We start from the raw sequence: 12,639 nt of genomic DNA, 5'->3' as shown, positions 1-12,639 counted from the left end.
TTTAGGTCGACAATAACTCACAGCAGCTGAGGCAGGTCAACAGATATAACAAATCAGGAATTAGCTTCTGTGGGCTGTACATTCTTTCACATCCGACCCATCTTTGACTTTGGGTAGGAACAATTTTTAAAAAATTTCAGTAAAACAAAAATAAATGCTTCTCATAAATATCTTAAGTGGGGAAAATCTGAGGAGACCAAATCAATACTGAGAGGAGGGACAGACAGTGTCACTATCATAAAAACAAAACCCTTTCATTCGTTCTACTAGTGTTGGGCATTGAAACCTGATTTTTAACTTGTGTGTTCTTTTGCTACCTTTCTAGGGTCATCAAATGCTGCTTTTACTCTGCAGGAGCATTGCATTGTGGAATTATTATCAGACATGAATGTACAAGCCAATGCCAAAGGAAACAAATTCAGAATTCAGATACTGGATTGAAACAGCAGAGAGTAAAATTTTTGCACAATGATAAACTTTTTCACCTAGTTCATGTTATTGTCACAACCCAAAAAAACTCAGGTCTGACTGATTACATCTGATTACACAGCTGCATTGCTTCTCAAAGCACCCCAACAGGCGGTGACAGTGTGACAGTAAACCAGCAAACACAAGAACAGAAGCCCAGTGAAATTTAAAAAAGAAGCCAGACTGATACATAACACTCCTTTCCCTTTTTATCTCCAAAGCTTGGCTCAAGCAGCCTGCTCTCTTGTCTCTGTGTGTGCACTGTTGCCAGTTGTGTACGTTTTGGAGTTTCAGAGTACAGCGGCATGCTGCTCCTGCATAGAGAACACCTGGACCTGCACGCTGCCTCCTGGCTGTGCTGTGAAATGGCAGCGTAATTACAGCCTCACAGATGGTGTTGCTTACCAGCGTCCGGACATCACTTGATCCCAGAGATGGACACAAAATACCACTGCCTACCCCCTCTGTATCTCATGGTACAGTTAGACTCAAATCTGCAACATGAATGATTGTTCTGCCAGCGAGAACATTTTGTTTCATGATGACAAAAGATACTGTGCAGCTGTGCAGACACAAATCAGTAATATCATGCTTCTTCTATGCAAAGACAGTAAATCTCTTTAATCTGCATATTCGTTCTGACCAATTTAACCACTAAATAAGAAATTGAGTAAAAAAAAAATCTTTCTTAGAATAAAAACTACATTGCACACATCAAATCAAAGCATCTTCTAACATTTAGCCATATCAAAGAGGCAGAATCTTGTAAATTTAGGCCAATATAGTTATTCAACATTTGTCTCCTGGTTTAAAAATAAAATCGTGGTAAATAAAAAAAAAGAAAAACAGATATTTTGAGAGCCTCTTCCTCCACACACACACACACACACACACACAAGATGGAGAATGAGAAGCAGATAAGGAGGATTTTGCAGCGAGAAGCCTCCCACAAAAAAAAAAAAAAAAAAAATCAGGAGATAACTGAAACACAGAGCGTCCCGTGCTGGAGCGTCAGTCTCCAAAGCGACCTTCAGTCTCCTTGTCACAAGAAGCACTCCTCAGAAACTCCATTAACATCACACACACATACAGGCTAACACACACACACACACACACACACACACACACACACACAAACACACACACACACACACACACACACACACACACACAGAGAAGCAGCCTGGTGAGCGTCAGTGAGGGAGACATCTTGTGGAGAGTACCAACATTAAAAAAAAAAAAAGGATGATGACAGCATTGAATACTAAACGCCCGATGGAGATCCAAATGAGGCCAGGCTAACTCAGAAACAATACAAGCAGAGCTTCACCACCACATGTTTAACAAACCTCCATCAACATCCTGACACAGGCTGTGACAGACAGCACGTTTGTGTTTCTCTGAGAAAATATGACAGGCTGCAGCTGCAACACGACCTCCTTTACAACTACGTCAGCTGACAACAGCAACATGGAGGGAGCTGCCAATACACAACTACGTCCTGCTCTGTTTGAAGATGAAAACGTAAAGCAGCAGCTGATGTTAAGCACTCATTATTTCTATGATTAGGCTGAGTTATGAGTTTTATGTTTGTTGATAAGGGCATAAAATGCTTCCAGAAAACAAAAATGTCAAATAACTTAAAATGAAATATTTTATCCACTGCTGTAAGCATAAAATATAACAAAAAAATGAAATAAAAGCATAAAAACTAATAACTGTGTTCAGTTTTACACTTAAGTTTAGAGCCAGGAAGGGATAGGTAACTTTCAGATTTGAAATGATACAGTACCGTTGCCAGTACCTGGCAATCGATACCGGTACTCTACGGTACCAATTTTCAGTACTTTTTTGTGTTTATGTGGTAAAAATTTTCAATAAAAAATGTAATGATAAAAAAATGTTGTTATTTTTTTTTTCAATTTAACATTATTATTCTTCAATATACAACCTTGCAATGTTGTGATCATGTCCAGCATGGAAAATCGCCTACTCTTCCACTCTCTCACAGTCACAAGGATGCATTTAGGTACCTGAACATGGTACTGTTTGATTTTACTAGAATCGGTACCCAGTACTTTTGACAGAATTCGGCAGTACCTATAAAAGTACTAAGTTCGGTATCCGTCCCTAGTGCCAGATAACCTCTGGGTCACTTATGACAGATTTTCAAAAACATCACTTGCAGCAGGTTAATTCACAGCAGCACAGGAAACACAGCAACATGTGCTCTTTGCAACCGGCTATCTTAAGCTTTAAGACAGTGTGGGACTTACACACACATAGAGACTCACATGTGAATGCTTAAAAATATTCCCTTACCTATCAGCTCTATAGTGAACAATAAATGACATAAATTATATATTTGTTTTATGTTTGTATTGTGGCCGATTAGTGACTGTGAGTGATATTTAGACCTGATAAACCTTTAGTCTCACTGACATCAAACAGAAGCAAGTTCGCAACATAAATTAGCATGATGGGGGATATTTATTATTATAAGCATCCCACAACCAGAACAACTGTAATACATAAACTGAGAGCACAGCAGGTAAAAATGAATCCATGCCAGAGCATTGTTTGTTCAAATATACATCACTAGTGTATAAATATGGCCGACGGTCATCAGTTAAGTGCTGACACTAATACAGATGAAATGAAAGCAGGTTTATGACAGTAGTAATTTTAAAATTATCTAGTCGTTTAGTCGAAAGGTAAAGTGTGTTTTCATCCAGAAGGATGTTAACAACATCATGATACATTTTTTAATTGGCTGACATGGCTGATGCTAGTTATCTCAAAACACCATGAATTGATCTGATGAATCAGCTTTAACCTCTAAAGGCAACAAATTCAGACTTTTAAGATTTTCATTTATTGTTTCACATGCTTAACCGGACTAAACATCAGAGCTCTGAAATTGCAGTAACCAAAAGTATCCAGTACCCTGCAAGAATAATGCCTCATTGTTGTTCTGTATCTTGACCCTGTTTTAAATGTGTCCAGCATCCGATGTTAAAACAGGTACACTGATCAGAGACATGGTGTTTTCCTGGTAGCTGATTCAGACACAGTTTTTTTATTATTATTATTAAATTATTGTTGTTTTTATTGTTTTACCTGTTATTAAACCCCCATTTAGGCCAGGGATCCAATTAAAGCTTCATCACAAACACATTTGGGAACATCAGTAAAGTCACTCAGGCCTCCATTACACCATCTTTGTGAGAGCACAAATTCACAGAAATAACCTTTAATCCAACTTTCTGGGTTTCAGATATTTTTATTTGGCCTTCTGTCTTGATTTTCTTGGACAGATGAAGAGAAATATGTTGGGATGTGAGGAGAGAGAACAGCAGCAGAACTTTAAGTTAAACCCACAGCCCGTACATGGGACGCCTGCTCCACCAACTCGAACAATATGGCACTCCAGTTTTAACCATCTTCTACATGAAAAATGTTATGTTTTAGAAAAATGAATGCTCCAAGAGCTTTTCTGCCTTGTTGTACTTTCACAAACTCAGGAAATAAAGTGATATTCAAAGTTCACACAGCCCAATGTACAGACGCTGAAAAAATAATGAATCTTAAACATTAATCATGTATCATTAAAAAGGGTTTGTTTTTTTATGTTTCCCCAAAGACAAACCATTAAAGTAGGCTAAAACATGGAGCCTACTTACTCCACAAACATGATATACATCAGCTGCTGCAGTAGTTACTGTCAAATTCTCTGTTAAAAAGCTGAATTCTGTCCATAATGGATGATACTGCTCATCAACGGACATATCAGTCCATCCAATAAAGACATTGCATTTATTATTATTTCCACACCCATCGTGCTGCGGTGTCTGAGAGAAGCAAAGTGAAGCCAGTTTAATCAAACCAAGGCAATAAAACTCGTGAACAGTGAGCTGTGAGTTTGGGAGTTACTGAGTGTCTCTCCTCTGCAGCTCCACAGGAGCAGGCTGACGTCCACCATATTGCCAGTGCTTTCATCTGCTGTGTCCCTGTTGCAGCAGAAACAATGAAGAGTCTGCCCTTAATAAAAAATGTCTGCTGTGCACGGCCACAAGGGGACCACTCCATGTTTGGATAACCACAAGCTCATCTGCAGACATCTTGGCTTTGTGACCATTTGCCTTCACAGTGCAGCAAAGCATCAACTGATCAAGCTCAGATTGTCCACTGTGGCTCTCTCCTTGTCTGGTTTAGCACCAGCTCCCAGTCAGATACAAGGGGGTCAAGAGGGGAGTTTGTGCGATCTGCATGAGTTGCCGGCCTTGCTGGTCCTGGGGGGAGTGGCAACATGGACGCCTTTATGACTCTCTTTGCAATGGCTCATTTTTCAGCTACTTAGCTCGAGTGGAGAAAGTGCCTGACAGAATCATTTAGGGAGTCATCAGCACATTAGAGGCTTTTAATGGAGCCTGATAACTTACTGCCTGTTTTACGACACATCTACACTTGCATTAGTTAAGAATATCACAAAGTAGGAATATCTTTAAATTGTTAGGATCTGAGTAAACAGATCAGGTTTCACAAGAAGAAATGCCACAAATTTTAAATTTAACAAAATCACAACTGAAACACACAAGAAAAATAGTGATAGTGTGTCAAAAAATCACATTCAGTTATTGATCAATATCATCTATCAGCTTTTTCAATCAAGTGTCACAGTTGCATTGAAAGCTCATGATCAATCTGATGTCAATCTATCTTCAAATGAAGCCACCCCCCCATGGACTTAATATTAAACACACCACGCATGAGAGAAAGCTGCAGGATTAAGTGTTGTTCTCATGCTGTAATTATGCTGCAGACCATATTAATCTGTGAGTCTGTGTGTCCACTCAGCATTACTAATAACATTGTTCTGGACAACCTGCATTCTTGTCTTAAGCTTTTTGGAAAGTTCAGCAGAGTGAACGAAACAAAGTCAGAGCTGCACAGGATGAAACAAAGAAAAGGAGGGAGACGCATTTTATCAGTGTTTGAAATTTGGTTGATTCTTATGATCATGTTTGGGATCCCTTGCATCATCATCAGCAAAAAAAAAAAATTCCACAAAATTCAAAAACAAAAAAACTGACTTCCCGTCAAAGACAGAACAACCTTCACCTGTGTTATAAAGGATGAAGAAGCCCTGAGAAAAAAAAAGAGGCCTTATTTGCTTTTCCTTGACTTCCCTAGATCCGCCAAAAAGAAAAAGGCTGCGTTGTCATGGCAACACTGAGTAAAAATAACACAAGCTTATTTTCCACAAGCTGAAAATAAAATGGAACAGGATCCGTTTGGACAAACAAGATCAAAATGGTTGCTAATTCACAGACACAAGAAGCTGTGCGTCTCTCTCAAACGGACACATGAGGACATAAAGGGGGCCAGCATCGGCTTCCCTCTGGTCATCCACAGACCCCCCCCTCCTCCCCCTGATTCCCCCCTTCTGTCGTCTGACAGCCAGATCCCCTTACTCATGTAAAGAAAACCAGCGCCTGTCAGGATAATGATCGTAATAAAGGGAACACTCACGCCCCACTAATTCCTCCATCCCAGAAGCCACCACAGCTGGTTTGTTTAAATCTTTTAATTCACAGCCAGCTAATTAACATTCAGAGAGCGGTATTATAGTACAGGCAGTGCCTCTTAACAACCACCAACCTCAGGTATTTTACATGTAATTAACAAGCAGAGACGAGGAGAGAAAATACTCATTTACCTCCCTCCTTATTGCAGCCTTGGAGTGCATATTGCAGCTCAACATATGGATGCATGCAGAGGATGTTATTATGCAGCACTGAGACAACACACACACCAACATACGCACGACTTGTATGTAATCAGTTGCACCGGTAGTGTGTGCACAACACTTTTTAATGCACTGTAACAAGAGTTTGGTTCCTGAATCCATGATTCCAGCAAAAACAAACAGAAATATGCAAATGTATTTCCAGCTGCTAGGGGAGAGGGATGAGTGATGCAGAGAGCGCTGAACAGACAGAGATAAGCTGCAGGTAGGGGGGTCTCAGCCATGATATCATACCTGTCTATAATTTGCTCTAACCCCCACGTGAGTCAGCAGAGCCCACCCAGTGAGGATGTGTGGTCACACCTTGGACTCGAAGGACACTTCCCTCTCAAAATAGCACATTTGTAATGTCATGTAGGCAAGGCAGCGTCCACACTGCTGCTGACTGACCTGCTCGCTTTTATTGCCCGACAACACAGCTGACCTTTGAGCTGAAACGGGCCATCGCTGTGGATCACATGAGAACGCACACTCACAAAAAGAGTCCACCACGGCACGTACACATGCCTCAGACATGCACATCACATACAGAGAAATGAAAACCATTAATCCCTGAATGTACCCAACGCTACCTCAAAACCATCATGCCCTTCATGTCAGAGCAGAAGAAGATGCCACAATGGCTTCAATCAGCCTGGACCAAAACGCAGAGTTCATTCTCCACCAGAGGCAGTCCTGCTTTTAATTAGAGGAGCGAGCAGCTGTCTGCAACCAAAACCTGCTCACTGCCATGACATCAGGCTGCTCACAAACACTGGCTTCAAATCCAGTCCAACTCTCTCCCTTCTGACAGAGAATCACTTAATATACCTTTAGCGTCAAACACTACAGGCAAGGGCGTAGAAATGCATGGGCCGTATGGACATGTTAACACCAATACTAAGGCTAAAGGAAAAAAAATGCGCCTTATGGGGCACACATAGGGTAAAATCCTTTCTCACTTTGTCACCATCTTCTAAATACGCCTTTGAGAACGGTCTGGATGTTGGGCAAGAAGAAAATGTAGATTTATTTTACCAAAGAAAGTGTAGAGCAAGCACTAATGAATGCAAAACACCAATGCCAAGCATTGTCTCACTCTTGACAACGATCGATTTGTTACTTCCACTTTTATCTGGCAACAGAAGAAGCAACAGAACTGCCCTGTTTGTCAGACAGCGGTGGAGTGGCAGGGTTACAACAACAAGTGGTCTTAAATTAGGACGTAGTGGTTAATTTAGAAATGGAAAAAAGAAAGAAAAAAAAAATGTCTGGAGCACCCTGAGGTAGAGCTGTGAGTTTATATGAATATAAGGAACAGGCAGACAATGTGTTTCTGTAGTAGTAGTTCTGGTTTGCTGAGCCTCACTTCAAGGTTTTGTCTTGAGCAAATAACATTTTACTTTATCAGACCTTTTATTTGTACCGCCTTTTTTGTCATAGCCTGGTGGATTGATTTTAACACCAAGTTCTCTTCAGTGCCCCAAAGCCAGGATAGTGTATATAAGCAGCCTATATGCTTGTGTCTTGTTGTTAATCTATGTATAATGCTAAGTTTAATGCAGTTATTTGCGCTATAATGCAATCTTATGCATTTCCATTTGAAGTAGATGCTGGGGCTTTGAGAATTACACTCAATACCCCAGCCTTTGGGGTCAAAACATCTTAACCAATGTGCTGCTGTGTCTGTAATAATACACCTTTCTGATTGTTGAAAGAGTATTTTAAATCAAGATGGATAGCACCTTGGGGTTCCCCAGATTTCATCTGAATGAAACTGACTGCACTTGATTTTCTTCATTTTTCTCTTTGAGCGCAAACCTTTTCCATCATTTTTAGTGCACATAAAGGAAACAAGTAATCCTTTTTAACCATGTTTTTTTTTCTAGATTTCTAGATCCCAAATCTGGGGGGTCATTTCATTGGAATTGAAGTTTTCTAATCAGATTTTTTTTCCTGTGATGTTTTGGCCAAACAAGAAATTCAAACTCTGGAACATGACAGACTTTTTCGTTATACTAAAAGACATTTGCTGCATCCTTTAACTCAAGAGTCCTCACACTCTGTTGGCATCTTTGACATTTTCAATGGGCCTTCTTTGTAAAACATAGACATAGCCTTGGGGATGTCATCCTTGTTTTTTGAATATGTGCTACAAGCCCCCAATTTAGGCTGCCATCATATTGGAAATGCTGACTGAGACCAACGTGTAGATATTAGGAGAGCTAGAAACTGGCTCAAAGGTATAAGTTGAGGTCAAATATTTATACATCGTCCGGCAGGTAGTTGCAACATACCCACCTGTAAGTTAAATCAGCCTGATGGTTAGCCTTAGAATAATTAAAGCTAAAAATTAAGGGGAACATGGTTGTTCTTTTTTTTTTTTTTTAAACCAGTCTGCATACACCTTTGATTCTGCTGTAGAAATAGAAGCATTGATACCAGCTTCACCAGGGTTTCCTTAGCTTTTGGATCCAGCCCCACGTAAACAAACTCCAGTTTTGCACATTGGCACCATTTTTCAATAAAGTCTCTCTTTGGTTATTTAAAAAAAATCAACAACTTGATTTCTTCCCCATATCTATATCCTTATTTGCATTTGGTTAACTCCCTGCACACAGTGTAGAGTTTGAATGACTGTATCAAATCCTCAAGACCAGGACAGCCTTCACAAACACACAACACACCAGCCCTCAGTCATTTCAAGGTTATGTTTTTCTGACACAAAGATTTAAAGCAGAAATTTGGGAGAAATCAAGGGGCCATCTTGAGTGTATATATTCCCCTCTGTGTGGAGTTTGGATTTTGGATGATCAAAAATCAAAAATCAGAAAAGGAAAGTCTCTGGCTGAGAAACTCTGGTCCTTCTCCCAAATTTGAGCCATTCACAAAAAAAAAAAAGAAATGCAAAATGTATTTGAGAGGTCAACTTGATCATGACTGAAAGTCTCTTGTGGGAGCAGAGGGTCTAAACTTCTGATAAGAAATGTTGTAACTGATCAGAGTAACCTTCACCTCTCTCACAACCTCATCTCCACTGCCTCCACCGGTTACATCCTCTCCTCTCCCCTCTTGTTGTTTTTCCCTCTCAGCACTTTAATCTTAAAAGAGGCTGCCCCTGATGAGGGAGATCAAAGCCGCTCCTCATCCACAGGTCACCAGCTCCATCCTTGTGATCACGCTCCACGGTGATATTATTGATTTCTCTCAGATCAATCTCGTCCTCTATTGTAGCCGAGGCAGCTGGACGGGAAGAAAGCAAGAGGAGGAGGAGAATCTGACTTTGTTATATAAGTCTCTGGAAGGATTTTTCACAAGGTAACAAAACATGAGAGAGGTCTTGGATGTTTTTGAGTATTTTTTTTTTTTTTACTTTTCTGTTTAAATTTGCCTGTGTATATATGGCAGGGAGAGCTTCTCTGAGGAATAAACGAGATGAACGCTCGCTCATAGCCACAGGGAGATGCATGACGTCAGCCGCCATTCACTGTTTGTGCACAGTTTTGTGTTGGGTTACACACACACGCACACACACACATGGATGTATGAAGCACTGTTTTTTTCCAGATGGATGCTTGCATAGATGCCTAGTTCTTAAGTAAGATAACCCTTTGGAGCAAGGCAGAGGTGGATTACATGGCTGCTGAGCCCAGAGTCACAGCTAGGGATCTAGTCAAAGTGGTGGGAGGGAAGGATGGAGGAGGGAGAAAGAGAGAGAGATAGAAAAGGAGAAGAAAAAGAGAAAGGGGTTTCTATTTCAAATCTCCTCGGACCCCCAAGGCACTTCCGTTCTGGCTGCATCCTCCACCAAAATAAATCATTCCCATCAAAAGAAACGCTCGGCCATTCAGCACTGATCCCATCCAATGCAGAAACTCACACAACCACATCTGTGTTGATGTGCTGAAAACTCTTGAGTGAAGCTTAAAATGACCCACACACGTTTGACAGGCTGCCAAATCCAAACCTGACATCCACTTAAAATGGCTCAATTAATAATAGAAAACACATCTTCTTCCATTTCCTAAAGGCAAACTTGTTTTTAGGCTCTTATATAACAGACTCTATTATGTTGCTCCATGGAGAGGCTATGTTGTAAATGATCTTTTCTCACACTGGGTTCTCTGTGATAGCTGTGCTTAATATTTGTCTGTATCCCCCAAAACCACACAGAGGGACCCGGCTATGACATACAGACACAGCACCTTCAATGCAGAGGAGTACTACTTGCTGTCTGTCTGTCTGTCTGTCTCTCTGTCTCTCTGTCTCTCTGTTTGTCTATCTCATGAATCAAAAGGTGGTGCTCCAGCAAGGGCTGCTGAACTTTTCCCCTGTCCTCCTCCAAGTCACACAAGCCTCCATATCCATAAAGCCTTTTGGTGTAATATTTGGTTTGCAACGCTGTGAGGCCTGACATTTATTACCAATTAAGTTGCTTACGTCATCTGACAAGTAGGGGGAAGATCATCAAGCTTGTGATGATGGGATCGGATGCCGAATTAAAGACCTTGAAATAAAAAAAATAAAAAAAAGGAAACAAAATAAAACCAAAAAAACAAATAATGCCATTTTGGAGGAGAAGAGGAAGAAGAGGAGGGTTGACTTATTCATTTTGCAGGAAACTGCATTGAGAGAGGAGGAAGAGGAGGAGGAAGGGGTGGGGGGGTGCGTGTCAACAAAATTACACTACCGAGGCTTGACAACGTGAAGCAGTCAGAAGGAGTACACACACACACACACACACACACACACACACATACACATACACACATACATGCGTGCAACCCTCCGCGCGCGCGCAGCCGGGACTGTGCGTCCGAGTGCGCCAGTGAGTGTGTGTTTTGAATTCAAATGCAGCAGCAACACACCATCCAACCAACCAGAGCTGCAAATGCGGAGACCGAGAGGAGGATGGCGATGATGTGTTAGGGGACGGAAGCCTTCCAATTTTTTTCTAAATTCATTTCTCACCACAGCAAAAATATATTCACCTCATGTATTCGCCTCGACCTGGATCACATTATCCCGACTCTTTCTGTGTATGTGTGTAAGGGACACACACACACACACACACACACACACACAGCCACACACACACACACACACACACACACACACACACACACACACACACACACACACACACACACACACACACACACTGACCCGTGATAAGCAGCCCACTTCAGAGGCATTCCAGGCGTGCCAGGCACAATTGGCAACATATAGCGGGCTGATAATGATGAAGATGCACCTACCATGTTGACTTCAGACACCATGTCTATGCTGGCTATGTCTATATTCATCCCCACTGCCACCGGAGCACCTGCGAACGAAACGAGGCGTTAATACAACATACATGTATCATTCTACCAACATGTAAATTTAACAAATTCGTGACGCGCGCGCCCAGGTCGCTCTCCTCCACCTACAGGAGACATGGGCATCATCAGCTTGAGCGAAAAAAAAAAAGCACCTACATGTTTAACTCGCACATGGTCTTAAATGCTACTAATTTAATCATTTTAGTGGGACAATCAAACATTGATGAGCAGGATCGATCCCGTTAAAAGCCTTGTCTCATCTCCTCATCAGCTGAAGTATGCTCATCATTTCTCAGAGCCTAATTGGAAGGGCCTATTTGGCTGTGAAGGGATGATTATGTAAATTAAAGCAGATTTTGCGATTCATTAAACATGTATTGCACGTCAAGAGGGCGTGAAAACATCAAATTCCCGTTTTTTCCCCTCAATTTTTCTTCGTTACCTCCGAAATCTGGCCTCAACCGAATGTCGTATCCGTTCATCAGTCTGTCCACTGTTTCTTTTACCAGAGGCATATTGCTCGGATCTTTCAGATCCTTGACGCTGGGGAGAAAAAGAAGGTGGTGTAACGCATAAGAGCTAGTTAATACCACACGCCAGGCACGCTTTCACACAGGCTACATTACATGCAAGGACAAGGACAATGAAAATTGCTTTTACCTTTGAGTCCAGACAAAAGTCACTAATAAGGAAAAAGTCAAAATCCCAAAGTGGTTTTTCCTGATCCTCCCCATCGCAACAGTTTTTGAGGTGGTTTGGCGATGCGAGTGAGGAGAGCGCACATCCAACTTACTCCAGACGTTGCAGAGGAGCCAATGAGAGGCGCATGCGTGCAGCTAGCCCAAGATCAAAGAGTGGAGACTGATGATGGTGGATGAGCAGTTTCCATTGCAGAGAAAAATATTAAAGGGACAAGTGGTTGTGCGTAATGAAGAAACAAGCGCTTGTGCCCGGAGAGAAAAGAACAACAACAGTGTGAATTTGAAGCATGTTTTATTTTTGTGGTTATCACATGACAGATGAGTTTGTGTTTGCTGACAAGGTCAAACAACAGGATGC

General features: G+C 41.3%; 1 protein-coding gene across 2 annotated transcripts in view; it reads right to left on the bottom strand.

Moving 5' to 3' along the window:
* The window catches only part of gabrb2a (gamma-aminobutyric acid type A receptor subunit beta2a), a 45,302-nt gene extending 32,896 nt beyond the window's left edge, over positions 1-12,406 (bottom strand). The window contains exons 1-3 of one of the 2 annotated variants that reach the window (XM_074674441.1): positions 12,241-12,406; positions 12,023-12,123; positions 11,515-11,582 (exon numbers count right to left, since the gene is read on the bottom strand). In XM_074674441.1, coding sequence (XP_074530542.1) covers positions 11,515-11,582; positions 12,023-12,123; positions 12,241-12,314 — 243 coding nt within the window. In that variant the 5' untranslated portion in view covers positions 12,315-12,406. The remainder of the gene's footprint in view (positions 1-11,514; positions 11,583-12,022; positions 12,124-12,240) is intronic. The other variant, XM_074674442.1, reaches the window with a different exon arrangement.
* Between the last annotated feature and the right edge of the window lie 233 nt (positions 12,407-12,639).

The sequence above is a fragment of the Halichoeres trimaculatus genome, unplaced genomic scaffold, assembly GCF_033239565.1.
Source record: "Halichoeres trimaculatus isolate MK-OKI-2021-1 unplaced genomic scaffold, fHalTri1.1 fHalTri1_scaffold_7, whole genome shotgun sequence".
In the NCBI taxonomy this organism is placed as follows: Eukaryota; Metazoa; Chordata; class Actinopteri; order Labriformes; family Labridae; genus Halichoeres; species Halichoeres trimaculatus.
The sequence above is the reverse complement of the archived record's forward strand: the minus strand, read 5'-3'. Positions and strand labels throughout refer to the sequence as shown.